The 24,814-nt window shown below is 40.4% G+C and overlaps 2 protein-coding genes across 2 annotated transcripts; one reads left to right on the top strand and one right to left on the bottom strand.

Annotated features, from left to right (window-relative positions):
- Positions 1 to 12,407: 12,407 nt before the first annotated feature.
- Positions 12,408 to 17,698, top strand: mrps18a (mitochondrial ribosomal protein S18A). Its single transcript, XM_040017975.1, has 6 exons — positions 12,408 to 12,617; positions 13,810 to 13,841; positions 14,127 to 14,231; positions 14,323 to 14,446; positions 17,111 to 17,183; positions 17,305 to 17,698. Exons 1-6 carry the CDS (start codon positions 12,470 to 12,472, stop codon positions 17,447 to 17,449), a joined length of 627 nt encoding a protein of 208 aa, XP_039873909.1. The 5' UTR covers positions 12,408 to 12,469; the 3' UTR covers positions 17,450 to 17,698.
- Positions 17,699 to 17,948: 250 nt separating this feature from the next.
- On the bottom strand, positions 17,949 to 21,945 carry rsph9 (radial spoke head component 9). The gene is made up of 5 exons (XM_040017974.1): positions 21,121 to 21,945; positions 20,838 to 21,006; positions 20,497 to 20,626; positions 19,939 to 20,085; positions 17,949 to 18,215 (listed from the first exon to the last, which is right to left on the bottom strand). Exons 1-5 carry the CDS (start codon positions 21,345 to 21,347, stop codon positions 18,055 to 18,057), a joined length of 834 nt encoding a protein of 277 aa, XP_039873908.1. The 5' UTR covers positions 21,348 to 21,945; the 3' UTR covers positions 17,949 to 18,054.
- Positions 21,946 to 24,814: the final 2,869 nt, after the last annotated feature.

The following is a 24,814-nucleotide window of genomic DNA, read 5'->3' as shown; positions in this document are numbered from 1 at the left end:
CACACACACACACACACACACACACACACACACACACACACACACACACACACACACACACAAAAAAATGGTTTTGGCGTTCTCACAGGATAACATAGATTTGGAGATGGTGTTAAAATTGCAACAAAGAAAGGTGGCAGTAAAGACGGAAAAAAGGGAAAAAAAAAGAAGTCAGTCTCAAGTTGTTTTTTTTTTGTTTTTTTTTTAAATGACCCCCAACTGGGAAAGGCAATAAAACAAGACAGCAGCCTTGGTCCTCATCAAGGAGCCCACGTAACCTTTCTCCTTGGTAGAAATGGGCTGAAAACATATTTGAAGGAAAATCATTATGACAGTTTATACATTTATACAGTTAACATCAACAACCCATTACTGTCTTCTCTTTTAAGAAATAGTTTGTTTAAAAAAAAAATAGTAGGTTGGCCAGTAGGTTTTGAAAACTGTCAATACCCCCATAACAACCACCACGTCTTTCATTTATTTATTTAGCCTCTTATTTAATCCTCAAGGTTTCTCTTACAGCTTCTCTGTACTGCTGAACATCAGGTGAGGATACAGTCTCAGTAGTGCAAAGCTTTACCTGACAATCACCACTGCCCCCTGCTGGGGAATGATGATCGTCAGGTGACTCCTGTCCACAATGAAGTCTGCTTTTTTTTTTTTTTTTTTTTTTTTTGTTCCATATTATTCAACACATTCACTTACAGAAACTGCGACTAATGAGGGATTTAAAGGAAGGCTGCACTGACCTTGTGTCACAGTCAGTTTATTTACAAGCCAGGTGTGGCTCACATAAAGGAGGGCTACAGCCAGCACAGCTCCAGTAAAATGTATGCTTTTAAATGCTGCAAATCCCATTGTATTTTGCGGTTGAGAGGGAATGCAAGCAGTGCTGGTAAGCCAATTCATGCTTTGTTGAAATAAGATGTGATGTCAGGTTATGTGTTTGCTGATAAGTGCAGAGACGTTACATCAAAATGTCTGCTTTCACAATAGAGCTTGACCCGAATTTCCCACCTTTTACAAAGAGTGAAAGAAGGACACGTGTTGAAGGCACTCTGAAGTAACAACGTCTGTGATGAAATATGCAGTTTTGACACAAGTGCAAGACTTTGCAAAGTCTAATATAGGGCTGACAAAACCTTATTCTCTGGAGACCAACCTTGTCTGAAGAAGTCAGGGTCAACATCACCCAACAAGTTTGTTTAAGCACAGGCAACCATAGCAACACACCTTAGAAATAGCAATGGTTTACGAAGGAGAGGGACGCTACAGAGCCAAATCTGTCACAGGCGTGCAGATGCAGCTTTTTAAAGCCCACATTCATTGTTTTGGTTTTTGCAGCTACCTTCAGTTTTGAAGCAGCAAAAATCCCTTTGGCGGTGCCAAGAACTAGCTGGTGAACATAATTTAACCTTAAAGCATTTACAAAGCCACAATAGTACACCAGAGATGGTATTGTTTCCCCCTCTTGATTCTGTTGGTCTGTATGTGTATATCATCATGACGAAATTTGGTCACGGCTATGCCGACTGTGCCAGGAACTACCACAAAGGCTGTTTTGATGACTTTGTCAGGTGTTTATAGGTCTGTGGACAGAGTTTTTAAAGCCATGCAATCACTGAAAATACAATCAAGCGCTTTACAGACAGACGAGTGTTTGATATCGAAATGAAGACCAACTTCTAAGATTGGCAACGCGGTTGGTATGTTACCATCACAGGAATGTCTCTGGCTCTTCTAAGCAGTGTTTCTTAGATTGTGAGGCATGACACTCTGCAAGCGACAGAGCCACTGTCGCAAGGAGGTGAATAACCAGGGGAAATATACAGGGTAGCTACACTACAAAAAACACTCTATGCACTCATAAATATGAACCAATAATAATGAGTAAAATGCAACTGAAATACATAAAATATATAAATTTTATTTGTTGAAATACGTAATCATGAAGAAAAATATCCGCGGTATAAAGTAACTTTGACCATTTGACCAGATTCCATTGAATGCAATTGTTACACCGCTGAAATGATGGGCCAACTCATCTCCGTGCAACATATTTATTTTTACAGGAAACTGTAAAGACAGAAAAATACGACAATCAGTTCTTTTTGGTGCGCAGGCCGTACGCTGCCTCTTCACCACTGACACTGCTACTTCTAGTGTAGCTAATATTACTTTATACAAGTAACTTATACAGTTTCATATTCACATACACCACTTTTATAAACTGCTTAAATCACAAAAATACATTTTACTATACACATGAATAACATAGTGAACTCTCATTACAGTTTTATCTTGTTTTTACTACCGTTTTAATATATTTATGAACCTGTCTTATTAACTGTATTTATTAAAGTAGATTTCTTCTAAATAAAGGTTTTTCTTAACATATTTCTATAGCATTCACTCTTCATGAACTAAACATACAGCAGTTTACATTTTTTCTTATTGTGCAAACATATTAAGTGTGGCTTTAACCCAAAAAATACCTGCAATGAACTCACAGACTTTTGGTACAGCCTAACAACTGGATGAGCAAAAATACCTGCAATGAACTCACAGACTTTTGGTACAGCCTAACAACTGGATGAGCAAAAATACCTGCAATGAACTCACAGACTTTTGGTACAGCCTAACAACTGGATGAGCACGTGTGACTTTAACCCAAAAAATACTTGCAATGAACTCACAGACTTTTGGTACAGCCTAACAACTGGATGAGCACGCATGGCTTTAACCCAAAAAATACCTGCAATGAACTCACAGACATTCGGTACAGCCTAACAACTGGATGAGCACGTGTGGCTTTAACCCAAAAAATACCTGCAATGAACTCACATACTTTCGGTACAGCCAACTGGATGAGCACGTGTGGCTTTAACCCAAAAAATACCTGCAATGAACTCACAGACATTCGGTACAGTCACAACTGGACGAGCACAGGCTAACAACTGGACCAATCACAGTCTATCACTTTTATAACATCTGTTTTATATTATCAACCCCCCAGCTTACCTGTAAAGACAGAAAAATACCACAATCAGTTCTTTCTGGCGCGAGGCCCATACGCTGCCTCTTCACCACTGACACTACTTCTTCTAGTGTAGCGTCAGCTACGAGACTGAGCGCCCTCTTCTAGTGAAACTTATACAACAGTAAAATTAACATTACAGTGGACTTAATAAAAGAAAGTCTTTGAATATAAAATAAAATGGGGGGCTACTATTTTCATGTCTCTATCCTTAACATAGTGGCACACAATGTTTTAAACTGTACAATGTAGTACATAGATAATTTACATTTGATTACCGTATTTCCCGGACTACAAAGCGCACCTGAATATTAGCCGCACAAGCTAAAATCAGGGGAAAATCCTGTTTTGTACATACATTAGCCGCACCTGACTAAAAGCCGCAGGTGTTTCAATGTTGACTTATCATATGTAAGAGAATATGCACAAAGGGAACTGTCAGGAAAGAGATGGCTGTTTGGAGACACATCACTTTTATTAATATTTTGAAAAACAAGTTATGGGTACATATTTGCATAACTTTTTAGGTATATGTACAAGTAGCGGTAATCACAAGTACGAAACATGTACTGTGCTTCATAAACGAGTAACAAATGTAGTACATAACAATAACCTACAGCACACCAGAAAAATAGATTCAGCCTACCTTTTAGGCTCAGGTGCAGTGACAAGGCTTTAACAAGAAGAAAAGTCAGTCATTCACCATCTTTCTGTTCTTCCTGCGCACTAAAACCACCAAAGTCCTCTTCTCCAGTGTCGGAAACGAACAGGCTCAGGGTGGCTTCGTCATCCACTCTCAGCTTCTTTCCTTCGTTGTCACTTTCAAAACCAAAGAAATCCTCGTTGTCAGTGTCAGAGTTGAACACCCTCAGAAGGGCCGTGGCGGTGTCCTCTCCATCATGCAGCAGTCCAGCCCTTCGAAATCCGTTGGTGATCGTGGAGGTATTTCACACTTTTCCACGCTGTCAGATTCCACCTGTGGAGTTGAACATAACTTGCTTTTCGCAAGTTTATTGCCGCTCGTCATTCACGCCTCCCGCTGAACGCGTAGCGCTACTTTGAAGTTTGTTTTTCGCGCTACTTGTACGGCACTATGTTGCCTGGCGGATGGACATGTGACCAACACACCACTCTTGAACCCAGATACTGTGTGTCTGATCACATGCCCTTCCGCCAGGCAACGTAGTGCCGTACAACAGCGGAACAAACAAAACAAATCGTCTTACGATATGACAAAAATTCATGGACAATCCATAGAAAAGCTGCACCTGACTAAAAGCCGCAGGGTTCAAAGCTTGTGCAAAAAGTAACGGCAATTACGGTATATTACTTAAAATATTTTTATTTCAGGAACTAGAAGGTTTTCCATTTGGATTTTCATTCTGGTGAAAATTCTATGAAAAGGGGTGTAACTTCACCAGACTCTACCCCCTGATGCTTAGATGGGTCACTGCTGCCAGAGTCAGCAGTCAGGCGCCATGGCAACTCATCTTATAAATGACAATGGTTTATAAAGCAAAGGAAAGCTATCGGGCCAAAGTTATCACAGGTTTGGGATAACTTTGGCCCGAGGTTTACAATCACTGGTCTAATGAGCTGCTACAGGCTAAAACGGCGTAAAAAGAACATTGAGTTTGATCTATGTTCACAGTGTGGACACAAACATGGCTTCAAATGCAAATGCTCTTCCCTCCAAGTCTGATTGATGTGCAAATATGTCACTAAATGTTTGCTTCAAATGCCATACCAACTTTATGACAAAAAAAGTATATAATGAAGGCAAAGCTAAATACTCCAGCAAACTAATGAAAGGAAATTTGGCTGCACATGTAATGGTACTGCTTACCTCATTTGTTACGTGACGACGTGTGGACAACCTTCTTAGCAAAAACCTCAGACGTAGATTGGAAACCATGCGAGAATGCCGCTGCAGGTGTCATAGCAACAGACACCAGTAGGAGGAAGTTAAAGGCAGCGACAGCCATGGTGGGAATCCAATTTGGGTAGTGCTGCACAAATCAGCACAGCATGAGATGACCCCGTATCACATTAGAACATCCTTCAGAGGTTCAATAAATCACTGGTTTACTTTTTTGTTGTTGTTCTTGCTCCTACAGGTGTAAAATCCTGCTTTTATTTAAAACAAATGGTGTAACAGGGATTCCAGGGCTGGGCTCTGTTTAATGTTGGGCATCGATCCTGATCGAAAACACATTTGTTGTTTCTTTATTCTACTAATCCTTCTCCCCATTCTCTTAACTGACTTTCTTATTAATAGCCACCATGGGCGAACCCTTTAAAAAGTCAAACGCATCTCATCCAGAGGAAACTTGGCTTCAGAAGGTGCAGGACCAGTTCTAAACTAAAACAAAAACTCTGCATCCCAGCAGGAAGATGAATGCAAAGGAGGAGAGTGACGAAACTGTTTTTAAACAGTTCAAGAGGATCCCTAAGGAGCCGAGGAGCTGGGGTAACACCGGCATTGCAAAATGCATCAAAAGCCAAGAAGACCACAGGTTTTTCATAGAGTGTGTATGCTCGAATGAGAAAGACAGATGCACACTCAAGCGTGTGATTGTGTTTGAGCGTGCATGTGTATTTATGGATAGTTTGACTATGTGTGTGTGAGAGAGAGGGGGATAGAAGCCAGCTCTTGCATTTGGCCAAGTGTCAGAATGGGAAAAAGAGCCTCTTCAAAGAGCGTGGAATTTGTTGAAGAATCTTGTGCTGTTTAGCACGTACACCCGGATAAACAGGGGGGGAGGTTTTCGATTTGAAGAGGTAACGTTGTTGAGAGGGGGTTGTTGCTGCTTGGATGGGCAGAGATTCGTGTAACTTGCACGAAACCTTTACATAGCATCAGAAAGAAACCAATCCAATCTTTGATCTCCGCTCCCTAGTTGATAAAGCCTATATTTCTGTTTCCAGTTGCCTGCTCTAGTTGCTTTCTTTTCTCTTTACCTTATTTTACAGCTGCAGAGACCTTACCAAACTCATTTCCTCGAAACGGTCTAATTGTGTTCAGTTGACTTCCTTGGATGCAACAGGCCTTACAAGTTAATCATCCAGGAAAGCCTCTTAGTGACAGCTATGCCTTAATTGCATACCAGACTGAGCCCATCAATTTGGACGCAGCAAATCCAAAATCCACAAATTCCATCTGCATGGGAATGAGTTATTCTGTCAAAACCCCTTGGTTCTCACTGAGAGAAATATACACAGAGCAGTATGAAACATGAGAAAGTCTTACTGGTCAGTTTTGTATTAAAGGTGCCACCTCAAATTCTACTGTTCAGATCCCACGGTATCGCTAATATGACCCTCTTTGAGGTCTCCTTTTGTTTAGACTCTTCGGCAGAAGCTATCACCAGGGGCTTTCCAGCATTAAAAGCAAAACAAACAGTCCAGTGTGACAGTAAAAGGGGAATGCATTGGACTGGGTTGGATTTATTTTTGTGAGAAGTTGTACCCACTCTTCCTCATTCTGGTTTCATCTCGTTTGCTTATTCCATGCTGTGTTTTAGCAGTTTATCCAGGAAAGCTGGGCTGAAAACACTAACCTTTTCCACACAGCAATAACTTCCCACCATGACATCGAACCAACATTGCTTCAGGGTCCCTAAGCGCTTGCTGTGAAAATGTCAGACAAGCTCTTTCCATGTGAGGGAAATCCTATCTGATTTACTCCCCCTTCTTCCTCAGCTAAGGCGCCTATTTGTACAGGGCCATGTTTCATTTGAATATCAAAGCCGGTGAGGAGCTGGTCAGACACTTTAAATGACATTTTTTGGGCTTCTCTTGAGGAATGTGATTGCTTAAGTGCCCTCGACGGAGGGACCTGATCACAGACACAATGCATCCTTTGTGCCGTCAGTGTGACCGTAATCTCTATTTATCTACACTCTGAGCTCTGTGGATGAGATGAGCACAGAAGTCTATTTGCATCCCAGAGTGCGGCTTTTTTAAGCCTCACAGTTTAGATGGCATTTGAGAAATTGTTCACATTTTTGTCCGTGAAACGGTGGCGCCACGATGGCGTACATGCTTCCGACATGACCTACTTGTCTTCACCATGCTTCATTCACCATTGATCACAAACCCAACTGTTGAGGAAATGCACAAGAGAGGCCCTGCTGAGATCTCTATTGCACTTCAAACTTGCTTATATTCAGCGCTAGATTCTCCCAAAGTCTAACAAACATGCTAAATTCATTAGCTTCTCATAAAACATTTACAGGGCTTACGTCTTCTGTGTCTCGTTGTGTGATTTGTGTGTGTGCGTGTGTGTGTATGGGTGACTGCACCTGCTTTGAATATGCGAAGAAAAAGGTAGACATTTTTGAAAGTTAACCTCATAACATTCACAAACACAATACTGGTAGAGTGAAACGCCTCCATATCTACTTTAAAGTGCAATGGTCCCAAATCACAATCCTCCACAAAAAAAAAAAGTTAGTTTTCTACTCAGTTTTTTTGCAAACACATTAAAAACAAGCACGTAAGCTTGTTTTTAATGTGTTTGTTCTGAAAACAAACTACTAGACTCAATTCACTTAATTTTATTTGTATTGATATATGATGGTAAATCACAACAACAGTCACTTTACAGACACAAAGACCCCAAATTACTAGACAAAAAACCCCCCAATAATTAGATGATGCCCAATGAACAAGTGCTTGTCGACAGTGGGAATGAAAAACATCCTTTTAACGGGAAGAAACCTCTACCAGAACCAGGGTGAGGGAGGGGCAACCATCCGCCATGAGCAGTTGGGAGTGAAGGGAGCGAGACAAAACAAAAGACAAGTTGTGATAATTAATGATTAAATACAAGGTGGTGTGTAAGCACACAGGGAGTGAGAAAAGGTGAGTGAAGAAGAAACACTTATTGAATCAATGGATGCCCCCAGCAGCCTAGGCCTAATGCAGCACAATTAAGGAATGGTTCAGGGTCACCTGATCCAGACCTAACTATATGCTTTATCAAAAAGGAAAGTTTTAAAAGTCGAGAGGATGTCTGTCTCCTGAATCCAAACTGGGAGCTGGTTCCGTAGAAGAGACCCCTTAAAGGTGAATGCTCAGCCTCCCATTCTAATTTTAATAAGAACCACAAGCACTTGTGTTTCTGCTTGTCCTGCACGTCCAATGACATTGAAAGTTATGACAAAAAGTTCTTCATCTAATATCTTAAATATAAACTTAGCTGTCTTTTGCCTGCAGTATCCGATATTTCTCAAAAACTTGAGGCAACCTTGAGTTTCCATTGAGTGTTCCTGATCAAAATGCTGTAAGTATTTAGCCCCAAAGATGACTTTTTTAACCTTTACAAATATGCAACAGTGACATCCTGTTTAATTCACATCCTGTTTAATTTCAAAATGACCCAAATGTAGGACATACTATCATACAGGCATGCTGCATTAATAAATAAGGATTTTTAAATGTCTTGAATAGCAACACTGGAATGAGGCTAGAGAAGGCAACAAGAACAAAACAACACACAAATAAAGAAAGGAAGGAAGAAAACTGATACATAAGAAGAGTGATCTTTCAAAATAAATAATAGAAAAACTCAAAACCAAGATAGTGCCCCTAAGGGAGAACTCTAAGATGTCCCATGTAAGGAGTCCAAAGTCTTGGCGGATCATATGAAGGATGGCCCGAAGGATGTTCCAAATTGGCAGTGAATCAGTGACAGTGTAGACCCTTCAGGACCAAGGCAAGTGGAGGGTGGTGGGGACAGAAAACTTCTAGAGGCTGGATAGGAATCAAAAACCCTCATAAGGCAGAGACCCTCTGAGGGCAAAGCAAGCAGTTGGAAGGGAAGTTGTCAGAGAGGAGACAACTGGAGGTCAGGGCAGAATGCTAAATAAGCAGAAGGCTGGAAACCAGCCACCCTATAGTGCCTTGCAGACAGAGCAGACCTGCTCCTCAGGATCTGTCCTTGGCATGGGGTTGATGACAACAGGCAGACTTAGGGGTGTAGAGATTGGAAAACTGATTCAGATACAGGATGCAGGGTCGACGGAGGTGGACACCTCTGGGGAATATTTGGCAGGTCAGCCAAGTCTGAGGCACAGGAACTGTAGCCCAACTCAGAATGTGAGACATTAGTCGTCTCTGACCAAGGTACATCAAAGATGATCAACTCAAGGGGCAATGAGACGTTGGCTGACTTTTTTGGCTGAATTAGACAGTCACTTCTGATTCATGATAGGTCAGAATGAGGACTCATTTGTGGTGGCGAGAGGCAATGACAAACTCAGTGGGAATAGTGGCTTGGCTTACTTACTGATGCAGATTTAGTCTCGGCTGACTCAAGAATAGTTTGGTGCTGGTTAACCCAAGAACAAGAGTTACTGACCAAAACAGGATGAGGTATTGCAAGACTGTGGAAGCGCCAGGCTTGGCATTTGCTGATCATGGCAGGAGCCTGTTAATGCACTTCACATGAAGTCAGACATCAAAATTTCCAAATTCCCAGTCAGAATGACTCGAATGCCCCCTCAGATTTCCAAGTCTGGAAGTTGGAGCAGCTTCACCAGCCTTGAGTTCACAATGCAAGATGGCAGAAGTGACCATAAAAAGTAATGCACTGAAAAAAGAGAGCTGTTGGAACAACTTAATTATACAATGTCAAATTGTAACACCTGATTTAATTAAGTTTAGAATTGGTACCTTAAGTTCACAAATCACATCAGTCAGACAAAAGTTACACACAGTGCACAATAAAGCCGACACGCACACTTACACTCACACTTTCACTGTCACTTACACTTCCAGTCAAATGTTTGGACACACCTTCTCATTCAATGTGTTTGCTTTGTTTTCATGACTATTTACATTGTAGATTCTCAGTGAAGGAATTACGGAATACAGAATTATGTAGTAAACAAAAAAGTGTGAAATAAGTCAAAACATGTTTTATATTTTAGATTCTTTAAAATAGCCATCATTGGCTTTGATTACTGCTTTGCACACTCTTAGCATTCTTTCCATGAGCTCCATGAGGTCGTCACCTGAAATGGTTTGCCAACAGTCACCATCTCGTCTGGGTGTAGGTCAGGTGACCAGTTGGCCAGGCCATCTGGCTCAGCACATCATCACTCTCCTTCTTGGTCAAATAGCCCTTACACAGCCTGGAGGTGCGTTCGGGCTCATTGTCCTGTTGAAAAATAACCCATATGGTTTGCATTTAGTTGCAAACCAGATGGGTGGGATGGTGTGTCGCTGCAGTGGCTATGGTAGCCATGCTGGTTCAGTGTGCCTTCAATTTTGAATAAATTCCCAACAGTGTCACCAGCAAAGCACCCGCACCATCACACCTCCTCCTCCACGCTTCATGGTGGGAACCATGCATGTAGAGATGATCCATTTACCTTTTCTGCAATACACAAAAACACGACAGGTCTCAAATTTGGACTCGTCAGGCAAAAGCATGGCTACTTTGAGGAATCTAAAATATCTAATCTAAAATCTAAAATATAAGATATATTTAGAGTTATTTAGCATTTTTTTTCTTTGCTACATTATTCCATATATCTTGCTTCATATATTTGATGTCTTCAGTATGTACCTATAACATAGGAAGTAGTAAAAATAATAATAATAATTAAAAAAACCATTAAATGAGGTGTGTTCAAACTTTTGACTGGTAGTGTACCTTTCACCAGTTGTTCTTTGCTTTTTTTAAATTTGCACACTCAACATCGTTCTTCTGAGTTATCAGGAAGGCGACATATGCTTGGATTGTTCAACCAAGGACTTGACTTCTAGTGGTCAGAACTAATACCAAAAGTACCTCATTAGCCACTCTAGCTAGTGTAGTTTGTCATTACGGGGCGATCGTGGCTCAAGAGTTGGCAGTTCGTCTTGTAATTGGAAGGTTTGCCGGTTTGAGCCCCGGCTCGGACAGTCTCAGTCGTTGTGTCCTTGGGCAAGACACTTCACCCGTTGCCTACTGGTGGTGGTCAGAGGGCCTAGTGACGCCAGTGTCCGGCAGCCTCGCCTCTGTCAGTGCGCCCCAGGGCAGCTGTGGCTACAACTTAGTTTGCCATCGCCAGTGTGTGATTGGGTGGATGACTGAATGTAGTGTAATGTGCTTTGGGGTCCTTTGGGACTAAGCGCTATACAAATACAGCCCATTTGTTGGGTTATTTTGACCTCTCTAAGAAAAACCTATAAATAAATAATAATAATAAAAAAAACATTTTATTAGAGAAAACGTGCATTTAAGCAGCAGATTTTTTTTTATGTAACACTTATTACTAGCTTGGCTTGAAAGCTAGAACTTACCCTGAGGAAAGTTTTTTTTTTTAAACTTATCTCATGATGTAGGAGCAGTTAAGGGTTTCATCAAGGTCAAGGTTTTTTTAAACAGATAAAGCCTAGAGTAGAGAGTCTAAATGCTTAGAAAACAGCAAAGAAAGAAAGAAAGAAAGTGGACAATGGCATAGTGTTCAGATGCTAACGTTATCAAACATCAGATACTTTATCTTCCTCTTTATCTGTCCCCAAAGAGTCTACCTGTATCTTTTGCTTTCTGCTCAAAATGTTTGGCATGTTCTGTACAATACTTGTGTTGGTGTCTCTCATACTTCTACATCTGATGAGTACGGCTTGGATAGAGATGACCCTATCTCTAAAATCTAAAAAACAACATCAAAAGGATAAAAGCATTGAGAGGATCCAAAAACACATGCTGTGGTTTAGACTAGGCGTTATTTGTCCTTCCTCTAGGACATTGAGTTTAAATCTTCCTTGAAGGCAATTGACTTGTACTGTTATACTAGATCTCTCTCTGGGTTTAAAAAAAAATCTCTGAGGCACGCTGCCCCGTTTCGCTGGTTTTCTCCTGTGTATTAGATAAATTGCATACATATCAGCGTGGCATGTCTTTATTGATTTTTCTCTTGTGTTTAATTTTGCCTGATATTCTGCTGCTGTGTTGTTTGTGGGTTAATCTATTAGTTAGATTTCAATCTCAGATTGCATTTTGTCATCCTTTGAGGCTATAGGCTTACATTTCATGAAGGTTCATAAATCTAGGAATTAATCTCATTGGACTTGAAAATTTATTTACTTTTGGATATAAAGCTTTTTATAAAAGTCGCTTATTAAAAAAATAACAAGGTTATCCAAAAGTAACAACATATAAAGCTTTTTTAAAGTCAGTTATTAAAACAACTAAAACAAACAAATGTCATACACGAACATGGGAACAAAAATGTACAATGATATTTCTGTAGTTGTGTAACCTGTGGGATTCCCCCCCTTTTTTTTGTCCCTCTTAGATGTAATAAGCGGTTTTCGCCATCGGTGTCGCTCTTTTATTCTCGCGAGAATAACAGACAGGAAGGAACCGCCATTAAAATGTAAGAGAAGAAGAAGAAGAAGACAGGAAGGAACGAAGGAGAAAGTCAAGAATTAAACATGGCAGCCCGCAGTGTGTTCAGGTCTCTCTGGACCTCATTTGCGGGCTTAAAACTTGAATCTAGAGGCACCAATTTGAGTTCTTTAAGGACGATAAGTGTTCCCCAGCTTACTTCTTTAACTATCCAGAAAAGGGGGATTCGTCAAGGTGAGACATGTGTGCAAACGTTACAGCTTTAGCCTGTCGGTGGGATAACTAGCATGTTTTGCTAAATACACCGCATGTTTTTCATTTCCTATCACTTATAGGACACGCTATTCTCCTGTTGTGTTTTCCAATAAAGAGACAATACATTAGTTAAATGATGACGACCACATCTGCGTGAAACGTCAGTCGGCGGCGTCTGAAGGTGTTGACTTTTCAGTTAACTTTCCTGAGGCTTATGCCTTATGTACTGCAAGAACTTCTGAAACCTTTAAGGAGCTTCTTTTTTCAGCTTTCTAACAAAGTTATAGAACCCATTAAAATAATTTAAAAATGTCAGTAAGATTGCGGCAATGTTGAAAAACCCACATTTTACCAAAATCAAAAACAATAAGCCTAACAGCATATTCTAATACAGGTACTACATTCATCAAAACAATCTCAACAATTCAGCACGTGCATAAATATTATATAATATGCATTAATATAAAGATTAGTTGTTCATCTTTAACAACTAACTTTATGATAGTTAAAATGAATGAACTTCTTTCATTTTCGGAATTAAAGGAAATTATAGATATCTAGTTTGAATTTGGTAGACCCAAGACGGATCAAACAGAGTAAAATATTACTTTGAAGCTAGTAATGTAAAGATTTTAATATTGCATTGTAAGAAGTTGTAGTCATCTGTTCTCACATTAGAATCAAGAAATGCAGATTTCTGTAGCTTTAACCAGATGTGTTAAAGCTACAGGAATAGCTTTAACAGTTAATGAAAATAGTTTGAAAGACCAATTCTGTTGATAGTTTTGGAGTTAGTAGTTGAACGAGTAATATTGATTGTTGACTAAAATGAAAAAGCACTGTTTACATCTACAATTGCAGACTAGTAAAACTTGAATCTAGGATTTTTATTGTCAATTACAATGTCAGTGTGGAAACCACTTTTGTTTCCACTATGCAGTAGTTGGCACTGTCACCTCACAATGATTGTGATTGGTGGTCTGTATCTTGGTGTTAGCCCTGCGACAGACTGTCCAGGGTGTACTAGGACCTCTCACCCCATGACTGCTGGGCTCCAGCCTCAGAGCATCCTACTTTGGAATAAAACAACATTTAATACGTGAATTAGTGAAATTCAACTGCCAAATTAAAATTTAATGTAAAGTCTGATGTTTCATAATATCTGTTGCAGTGGTGGAGAAGCAAGATGGTAAAACAACAAATGTAAGTAAAGCTCAGAACCATTCAAAATTTTATTGTTGTGAAGTTAAATAATTGCAAAACTTTTTTTGAATCATCATTGTTTTGGATAATTACACAAAACATTTTGATGTATTTTACTAAGGCCTAATATAAATACGTAATAAACTCTGTAACCAGCAGTGAGAGACCATGTTGGAGTTGAGGAGTATTATTGCGCACTTGTAAATAAATAACAAATGCTATTAGTATAATAAAAATGCTTTGATTCTGATAAAGTAACTGTCATATCTCTTATTTTTATGTTAGATTGAAGGACAAATTCTGGAAGTTCCAGTCGGAGCACAGCCTCCAAATCCCACAGCCAAGTGTCCAATCTACAGATGGAATCTGCAGAACAAATACAACTACACAGTAAATACTTTCACTGTTATTAGTGACATTATTATTAATATTACTGTATTAGCCTGATTTTCTCTTTCTTTTTTGTATTTTCCCTTCCCAGGATGTCTTGTTGCTCAGTCAGTTCATCAGGTCAGATGGAGGGATGTTGCCCAGGAGAGTCACTGGTCTCTGTCCAGAAGAGCACCGCAAGATTGCCATTTGTGTACAGATGGCTCACAGAGCAGGTCAGTGGAAGTCCTGCTGTTGTGCTTTAAGTTTTTAAGTTACCCATCAGTAGCACCTCCACAGCTCTAGACACGTGTCATATATCATGAAGCCTCCTTTTACTTTCTTTCCACCTGTAAGTGGGTTATTTAGTTTACTCAGATAAAATAAATACAAAGGTTAATAGCCACTTTGTCTGAGTCTATTTTTATTTAGCTTGGGTTCAGCGGAGTGACTTTTATGTGTCCTTTATTTAGCAAGCAAAAAATGTTTGACAATAAAAATGGTCTTTTTCAAAAGAGATGTAGCCAAGAGGGCAGCAAATTGTAACAAATGTAACATAGCAGTTATATATAGACATTTTAAGAGGCCAGACAGGAATGAATTGATTATAATGTTGGTGCAGTAATGCAGCACTTGCAAAACAGGTCACAAGAAACAAAAGAATTTAGTGTTTGGCAGTCAGTCGTTTTTTTTAAGCACGGCAAGGGAACAAACTGTACACTGATCATGATTTTCATACTTTTCCTGAGCCTGTCAGAGTATTTCTGCTGCATTAAACGCACACGAGGGGTCAGAAGATCACAGCATAGTTAATTCTTGGCTTCTTCTCTTGCTTTGAGAGATTTCACCTGAGTACAGAATTGTGAAACCCCTCTAAGTCTTTCTGCTAAAGATTTATGTGCATTTTGTTAATACCCAGTCATCATGCTGACTTGTTGCTAATGAATCTAATGAATTCCTAATGAGTGAGAAATTCCACCTGTTGGACCCTTCCAACATTTTTCCTGTTTTAATATAAAACATTGACATAGTCATTGTGATACAACCCACTATTTTTCAGGGCTATCAGTTACCTTATATGGATGAATACTAGCAACATGCATTACTATATAATATTTGTTGGTAATTCCATTAAAAGACAGCAGAGAGATGCAGTTCAGTGAGTCCTGTTATTGGAGGGAGAGCCTAGCAGACACTGAATGGCTCTAGCTGCCTGTGTCAACAAATGCAACTGTGTCCTTAACTCCAGTATTCAGGTGGATGAGTTGTTTTAAAAACAAGTCTAGTCATGAAATTCCCTCTCTGCTAAATATTCCACAGTTAGTATTATTATAATAAAGTAGAAGTGATTTGGAACGACAGCAAATCAGATATGAACTGATAGGCCATGTAAAATTAGAGTGGGGTTATGGGATCCCACTGAGGTCAAATCAACTTTCTGCAGAGTACTCACTACAGACCTCCAAGCTTCATGTGGCCTTCAGATAAGCTCAAGAACAGTGCGTAGAGAGGTTCATGGAGTGCGTTTTCATGGCCGAGCAGCTGCATCCAAGCCTTAAATCACCATGCTGTCTGGCAATCCGATGGACAAGTCTGGGTTTGGTGTTTGTCATGAAACCAGTACTTGTGTGACTGCATTGTGCCAAGTGTAAAGTTTGGTGGAGGGAGGATTATGGTGTGGGGGTTGTTTTTTTTAGGAGTTGGGCTTGCACCCTTAGTTCCAGTGAGAGAAACTCTTGATGTTTCAGCATCCCGAGACATTTTGGACAATTTCACTCCCCAACGGGGCAGGGATAGCTCAGTAGGTGGAGTGGTGGCCCCGTGATCGGAAGGTCGGGGGTTCGATTCCCCTGAACAGCTACCCTGAGGTACCCCTGAGCAAGGTACCATCCCTACACACTGCTCCCCGGGTGCCCAATGGCTGCCCACTGCTTCACTGAGTGAATGGGTTAAATGCAGAGAGGAATTTCCCCACGGGGATCAATAAAGTACACTTTCTTTCTTTCTTTCCTTGTGGGATCAGTTTGGGTTTGACCCCTTCTGGTCCAACATGACTACTCACCAGTGCACAAAGCAAGGTCCAAAAAGAAATGGATGAGTGAGTTTAGTGTGGAAGAACTTGACTGGCCTGCGCAGAGTCACCTCACCCGACAGAACGCCTTTGGGATTAGGGTGGAGACTGTGAGTCAGGCCTGGTCGTGAAACATCAGTGTTTGACCTCACAAATGTGCTTCTGGAAGAAATGCCCAAAAATTCCCATAAACGCTCTTAAACCTTGTGGAAAGCCTTCCGAGAAGAGTTGAAGCTGTTATAGCCGCAAAGGTTAGGCTGACGGCATATTAACGCCTATGGATTAAGAATGAGATATCCTTGAGTTCATATGCGTATGAAAGCAAACAAGCGAATACTTTTGGCAGTACACTGCATTTTCTTTGTACTTTTCAAAATCAAGCACAAATAATTTTTTTAACTTTCGAGTTCTGTTTATACCTTCATTTTACAAAGCATCACAGCTTGTTATGAAAGGTTTGAATTTGACACTGCCTAAAGGCAAATAATTGTGCAACCTGGACCAAGACATGATAGTAGGGTTGTAAACTTGTTCTTGCTTGTTCCTCAAGTCTTTTATTCATTTTAGAACAACCTGGATTTGTCTGCTTCACGTGTTTATTATCTACTACGCAGACGATAAACACTGTCAGCTGTAACATTACATTAAATGAAAACTGAGCAGTAATTTGGTGACTGTAATGACAGTGAGAAGTAAATCTTAATGTGTCATCAGTACATTGTCTTTTATAACTGTCTTTTGAGAGTTTGTAACAGTATTTTTTTTTTTTTAATACAAGTACTGAGAAATTTAAGTTAATAAATGCATCTTGTTATTTTGTGTGTTCAAGGTCTGCTTCCTGACCATAAACCCAAACTTCCAGAAGACCATGTCCCAAAGAGACCCAAGCCCAAACTTAACAGGTGACTCATGTATCTATGTCTGCGTATGCTTTTTTTTTTTTTTTTTTTTTTTTTTTTCTTCAGCATTTGTATCCAGCACAGTGCTGTTAATAATTCCCCTGCATCTCTGTTTGTTGTACAGATACCTGACTCGCTGGTCCATCGACTCAGTGAAACCCATCTATAAAACTGGACTGAAGTGGTGTAAGAAGCGTATGCCTGTTGGCCACCCAATACTAAAGAACAATGTGCGTTATGGTGTCAAGCCCTTGTACATAAAACACTGAAGGACCAAAAGCCTGAAAGATTGGTACAAGTGGAGGAAAGTGGGTGGGCCCATTTATTCAGGGATGAAACCACCATATCCCTGACTGCTAACCTTGACCGTTGTCATACGGTTCTGAGAAGGGAGGAAACAATTCCTAAAAGCTCCATCCATCTGTGTTTATTCTAACTTTTGTTTATTAAGCTGAGTCACTCTTTTAATGAATCACACTCAGACCCACCCGACACAATCTATTCTGGCTGTTTCTTTTTTTTTTTTTTTTTTTTTTTTTTTTGAAAAGCAACTCTTGAAGGAAACCTGCTGACAACTTAATGCAAGCAACAACCTGATCAGTGTTACAGTTTCAAAGTAGGTGGTATGGTGACTGTGTATACTCAATGCAACACAGATGTGCAAATAAAATATGTGTGTTTACTCTGCCTCTCAACATGTGTTTACTGTGTAGGCACGGCCTTTGTGAATTGGAAGTAAATACAACAAAAAGTCTGTAGACACTAAACTGACTGTACCAACCTAGTTTTATTTGTTTTATAATACAACAAGAGCTTAGCAGATTTTGGTTTTGTGAATTACTGAGAGTATGCAGCTTGAAAAAAAAAAAAGCTTTTATAGCATGAAAGGAAGGTCCAAATTCTTGGTCCCGTCACCTATATAGATGTATCCATGCTGTGGTGTCATTGGCACGTGGTAGAAGGTCAGGCCGAACCACAGCAGACTGCGAAGCACGCACACTTTTCTTGCAAACTCAAACTGAAGACTCCAAGATCCTAGACACAAACACACAAGACTTGTAAACAGTTAATAGGAAAAGCAGGACGCTGCTAAATTATGTTCTCCAACAGAACCGTGAAGCTGAGCTGAAATAAAGGCTAAACACTAATCTTTGGAAATCTTACACTATTCAGCCAGAGGATACACCAATGAATCACGCTTTTGTGCTTTTGATGTCTATAGTCTAACCCGTTTGCCAAGTATGTTCGGGGTGTGACCATGAACGCCAAGAACCTAGGGAATTAAAACAATGATTTAATTGGACCTGCTACTATGAAAACGTGATTACATAAAAGAGTTTAAAGGCCAATATTTAAAAAAAAAAAAAAAAAGTTGCAACTTTCCTGTTTCTGGATTTGATTTCAAAATATGATGCAACTAACAGTAAAAAAAACCCACGTCAACAGCATGTAATGTGCGTAGCAGGAGGCGAAACAAACGTAAATCAGGAGCTGGAAGCGGTTTGAGGGATGGTTAAGGAAAAGGGGGAGAGCCCAGCTTTGGGTCTCAGAGGAAAGCACCTGTCTTTTGGTGGAGATACATGATCCTGTTTTTCCCCCAGTGTCCCGTTAAGAAATGTTAACTCTTTATCCTTTCAGGCAGGAACATGCAATCCGCTGCAGTGAGCGTGGCACTGAAACAGCTGTGTGCTGTCTGCTTTAGACATGATGCAGCTGACATCCGCATCAACACAAAGAACACACACCGACTTGTACACATGTGGAAGCTCTCTGTCAGACATCTGCTTCATGTTTGGTTAAGGGTGCTAAACCTTTTTTTCTTTCTCTCTCTCCCTCACACACCCTGTTAAATCCAGACACTCGCTCTTTACATTCACTCTGGTCTGGAGCATATCCAGTCGCTAACCTCGCAGACATGACTTCGCATGTCTGCTTTCACATTATTCTTTGCACAGTGTTCACTGTTGATGTTTTCCTGCTATGTGTGATTGGTTTTTTTTCCAATAATGTGCAACCAGGATTATCATGTCATGCTTTCTGCTACATTGCCACATAATGATAGATGGTAGTAGTCTGTAGATGATATTATAGTTTGAGTTTGACTCCCATCCAAATGTGAGAAAATTCCATTAATCATGCAACATCAGTTTGGTTTTTGGTGGTCCTATTTTACTGGTTTCTCTCCTGGTTCTCATTTTCCCTCTCTCCCCTCAGGAATTGTTTATGGTAGAAGGCCAAAATCAAATTAATGTGCACCAAATCCTGTACTCAAAGCCCAGATATTCCAAATCCAAAAAGCCTGAGTGTCAGACCAAAGCATATAAACTCTGGGTAAGTAGACACAGGGAAATTCTTCTAAGCATATATTCCCAAAAATCCTTCCCATGTGGCTGGTATGTTAATGTCAGACGGTTTTAGAGGTTTGTGTTTATTGGTAGCCTCACTTGAACCACCGTTTTACTGGTAAAATTATGCAATTTGTTTCCACTTGGAAGAAGACCCTTATGGTTTTCAAACAGCTGAATCACCACAAGCGTTTTCTGTGAAAATCACCCCTTGTAATGTAGCACAGGAAATGGAACACATGTTAACGTCAAATCACCGCCCAATTCTGCTGAGAGATCAGTTATAAAATAAGAGCAATTAGCAGAAAATGAAATGCTTGTTAAAAACAAATCTTAAGACCTGCACTGTTGAATTTATGCAATGAAAAAAATGTGACTGTGTGTTCAGGACAGATTAAGCTCTGTAGTGTCACCTTTCGGAATGTCATCACTGAGTGCATCCAGATAGTCCATTGCTGGGTTCCAATCACCCATGTCCAGGGCAGATTTCTTCTTCATATTTTTTGATTGTCTGAAGTGAAGGAAATTGTCAAGCTTCCTTGCTTCTGCCTCAGACAGACCTGAAGAAAAATCACACAATTTTGCCCATGTTTTACAAAAGATTCAACAAAATACTGTATTTGTTGTTGATAAATGCAATAACATATCATTTTGTATGACATCAACGTTCACCATCATGTTGGCCCAAAGGTAACATGAAAAGGAATAACAGAAACAATGCACTTGTTTTAGTAGACAAAAGTTTGTTGGCTGGCAAACTTAAGACAAGCCTTTCATGTGCCTTCTTGACTAGGGGAACATTATGGGTGCTGCAAGGTTTTAATCCATTACAGTGCGTTACCAATGCTGTTCTTGATGACCGTGGTCCTCCCAACTGCCTTCAGATCATTAAGAGACTGTTCATTTCTTTGTAAGTGAAGTGAAGCAAGGGGATCAAATTGTTATTTCCCCCACAGTATATACATATTTACCACAGAAGCTGCGGTTGAGCTGGACAAGACCACGTGGACTCTTGATGAAGGCACCACGAGGCACCACAGACACTTCTGCATCGATCTGATGAACGGACACTGCCAGTCTTTTTTCCTCAGTTACTGTTATCTGTAACCAATATAAGCCAGAAAAAGAAGAAGAAGAAAAAAATCAAACATTTGTCTTGTTTTTTTTACATTATGTTCAGTTTGGTTGCATGTAGATTCTTGTTTGAATTCATTGCATCATCGAACACTGCAGTAACACTGAATGGAACAGGAAAACACTTCATCCTGTAATTTAATTCGCTGTCTTACTAAACAGCACTGATCACACTTACCACTGCCTTCTCATTTACAGGCTCATTTCCCTTTCCTTGCCTGTGGATCTCTTGATGTTCATACACAAATGACGGGTCTCCCATGAAGCGACCCTTTGTAGCTTTGGACACTTCCTCTATCATAGAGTCTGAGGCAGGGGGAAGTAGGAACCAGTCCATGCAGTTCAAGCTGGAGTTAACACCACAAAATAGCAGCCCAATGGTATATCTCACGATCTTAAATAAATGTACAGTGGCTAAAATAAAAAAAATAAAAAAAAGACACTTGAAGCGGATGTCTTACCTATACAGGTTCTTTTTGTCTTTCATCTCATCTTCTCCTCTCCCCTGAGCAATAAAATAAACCCCATTAATTCCTAATATTTTACCCCAAAACAACACTCGACTGAACTTGTAGTTTTTCCTCAGGAGCACTAAGGAAGACTCCAGGGCGGTTCTTTGCTCGAGGGTTAAAATATGTCCACTACCGGCAACGAGCTCCAAAGAATAATACAACGAATTTGAGTCCATTATGTAACAGCTACAAGCTTTTACAAAGTCGTTTTCAATTAAATTAACGTGTTTTTTCTATTTGTTAGCTAAAATAACAGCTAAAGAGCCCTACAGGTCGTGTCTTTGCACTCTAATGGCAACAAACACAGTTGCCATGGTTACGCAGGGTTATTTCGCTCATCGTGTTTATTTACTATTCTGAATAACTCCCCCCCAAGTGTTTCGTGCCTCTACGGGACATAACGATTAAAACAGACACGAAACATAGTTCATGTCGGGCGTGTTTGCTTATGATGTTTCCATAAACCAGACCACGAGCGACTGACGTCATCAACTCAAGTGTGTGCGTGCTAGCAGCGGTTCGGGGTGAAGAAGGCGGATAAAGTGCATAAACGTATAAATGTCAACCTGTCTGAATATGGTCACGTTTGTGCCGGAGGGAAGATTTAATGAAAGCTTTCCGTCTTAACTCTTGAGACAGGTATTAACACACAAAAACATGTCGGAAGAAGAGCCAAGTAGACTACTGTGTCCTGGCTGCTGGCGGATTGATTTATTTTCTGTACAAGCAGCAAGTAAAAGTGTCTTAACCGAAACTTTACACAGGGCGTCACAGAAGCCATTTTTACTCAGGTGTTACTAATAACATTAAATTGGCCTCTGTACCTAAATAGAAAAACATCCTGTCAGCATGAATGCTTTCATTAAGATCTGGTCATGCTGCAGTACTGTAAAAAGTATTGTAATATGACTATTAACATGTAAAATGGGTACATTTGGTTGGGGAAAAGTGCAAAAGGTAACTTCTGCCCCCCCTCCCAAAAAAACAAAGCAAAACAAAACAAAACATGAAGCCAACATGGAAATGGGGCAAAAAACTGAAGTTTGACAAAGTGCCACTAGAGCACTCACCCAGCAAAGATTACAATCTGGCCCACTGAAGAGTTGGAAAATGTGAAGAAGGGTATAGATTTTGGACTTTTTAATCTGTATTTTGATAAATATTACAGCTTTATCTGCTGATAAAGAGCAAACTCGTGGTCATTTTCTCTAAATTATCAAACTCTATTTTTTTAATTACAACACAGCCTGGGAAATATGCTGACAGAAATATTTTCTCTCCAAAAAGTTGATTCTGTTCAACGTTTCGTCACTCATCCAAGTGACTTCTTCAGTCTCAGCTGACTGCAGGTTTCCCCAGTCTTATAAACAGTATATTTGCATAATGACTGAAACCAGCCCACTGAAGGAACAATGGGCTGGGAGGTCAGTTCCTTAATCTTAATTATGCAAATTCATGACACCTGGGTTAAAATCAAATCTCAGGATGTACCACAATTCACGGATCACATTAACTCGGTGGACCGACACATCAAATTCACCAGGGAGGATATGAAAAGTGGCAGGTTAGCCTTCTTGGACTGTGAGATTTCCATCAGTATGGGGGACATCTAAAAGCTGATGTGTACTGTAAACCTACACATACGGATCAGTATTTAAAGTTTGACTCTCATCATCCACAGGAGCACAAACTGGGTGTCATTAGGACGGTACAACACAGAGCGAAGACCATCCCCACTGACACAGCGGCCAGGGAGGCAGAACAGCAGCACATCAAGAAGGCCCTGAGTAAATGTGGTTATCCCAGCTGGACTTTTGTCAAAGCTGGAAAGGCACCTAAAGAAAGCTCCAGCCAATCCAGGAGAGAAGGACAACCGCTGCCCAAGCGAAAACCTCTAGTGATCCCATATGTGTCAGGAGTATCGGAGCAGTTGAGATGCATTTTTTCTAAACACCGGGGCTCTGTGGCTTTTAAACCCCAAAACACGCTGCGCCAAAAACTGGTCCACTCCAAGGATCGGGTCCCCCGACACAAACAGAGTAACATAGTGTACGCTGTTAAGTGCCAGGAGGATTGCCAGGATTTATACATCGGGGAAACCAAACAACCTCTGGCGAAGCGGATGGCACAACACAGAACAGCTACCTCGTCAGGCCAGGACTCTGCAGTCTATTCACACCTACAGGCCAGTGGACACTCTTTCAATACACATCTTGGACAGGGAGGAATGCTGGTTTGAGCGTGGAGTCAAGGAGGCCATTTACGTGAAAAGGGAAAGACCATCTCTGAATCGAGGAGGGGGCCTAAGGGTACATCTTTCGCCATCTTACAATGCTGTGATTGCAGCCATTCCCCAACTCTCTGTGAATGGTACTCATGGCCATTGATCAGTGGTCTTTGATCAGTGGGTTTTGGTCAGTGGTTGTTGATCAATGGTCATGAGAATTTGCATAATTACAGTTTTTTCTGAATGCTTAAACCCTAACTGTGATTCTTATAGCACAATTTCTAAAACTATTAATACTTATAGCAAAACCACTCACTGAGTTTGCAAAACTAAAAGCACAAACACTGCTTTGCACTCAGTTTGCCATTTTGTAACACACTTTGAAAACCTGTAGCTACAATCCACTGCACGGCACTCTTTTTGCAGAACTGTAAACACAACTCACTGCTTTACACTCAATTTCCAAATGATCAACGCACTCCTAGCAAAACTATACACATTTATGGCCATTATTTACACTATTTTGCCAACTGTCTGGCACACTGTCACATGTGAAAACTTTTTTAGATAATTAGTTCACTTTGCAATCAGCCTAAGCACTATAATACAGGTAAGCTCTGTGTGTGGAGTACAATGGAGGGAGCAGGAAGAGTGAGAAGTAGAGGAGGCCGAGGAAGAGGATGTGGAGGTGAAGAAGTAGGACAAAGAGGACGACAAGGACAAGGAGGAGCAAGAGGAGGACGAGGAGGGGGGAGAGGAGGACGAGGAGGGTAAGAAGAGTAAGAAATAGAATTGCTGATGACATCAGAGCTACAATAGTGGACCATGGAATCATCCATGGAGTGACCCTGAGGGAAGCTGGCCAGCGGGTTCAACCTAACTTGAGCCGCTACACTGTAGCAAGCATCATAAGGACATTTTGAAATGAGAGTCGGTTAGTACAGTCACTTTGCACTAAGATTTGTAGCACTGCCATATGCCAATGAGAAACACAACAATACCATAGATGTAAAATTCCAGAAGATATTTTCCCCAGTGCTTGGACTAGAGGACATTGCATGTGATGTAGACAAAACTTTGTGACCGGACCCAGAGAGACGACACGATGTAGACTGATTTCTTTTTTTTCCTCAGTGAAATTACTATTTTGTTTTGACTTGGAAATAAACACTTGTGTTTGTTTTGTTGTGTGTGAATAAACACCAGTACTTGAAGTTTGGATCCGTCTATGTTTATGGACCTATCTGACATGGCCTACCTTGTGCACAGAGAAAGCAAAAGCCAGATGTGTTTTTCATTCATACCATCAGTGTGTAGTTGGTGCATTGTGTGCTTATTAATGTGATGGCTTGTGTTAACTGTTGGATACCAAAATACCATTTTTACAAAGGTGTGGAGAGTTAAGCAAGGGTTATT

Source organism: Simochromis diagramma, unplaced genomic scaffold (assembly GCF_900408965.1).
Source record: "Simochromis diagramma unplaced genomic scaffold, fSimDia1.1 OVJJ01000802.1, whole genome shotgun sequence".
In the NCBI taxonomy this organism is placed as follows: Eukaryota; Metazoa; Chordata; class Actinopteri; order Cichliformes; family Cichlidae; genus Simochromis; species Simochromis diagramma.
Note: the sequence above shows the minus strand (reverse complement) of the source record. Positions and strands in the feature narration are given on the sequence as shown.

Coding starts and splice junctions, on each gene's coding strand:
- mrps18a (XM_040017975.1), top strand. CDS start 12,470: ATGGCAGCCCGCAGTGTGTTCAGGTCTCTCTGGACCTCATTTGCGGGC. Junction 14,232..14,322: donor AGAACAAATACAACTACACA/GTAAATACTTTC, acceptor TTCCCTTCCCAG/GATGTCTTGTTGCTCAGTCA. Junction 14,447..17,110: donor ACAGATGGCTCACAGAGCAG/GTCAGTGGAAGT, acceptor TGTGTGTTCAAG/GTCTGCTTCCTGACCATAAA.
- rsph9 (XM_040017974.1), bottom strand. CDS start 21,347: ATGGACTCAAATTCGTTGTATTATTCTTTGGAGCTCGTTGCCGGTAGT. Junction 21,007..21,120: donor GACAAAAAGAACCTGTATAG/GTAAGACATCCG, acceptor TGTTAACTCCAG/CTTGAACTGCATGGACTGGT. Junction 20,086..20,496: donor GCTCAACCGCAGCTTCTGTG/GTAAATATGTAT, acceptor ATTTTTCTTCAG/GTCTGTCTGAGGCAGAAGCA.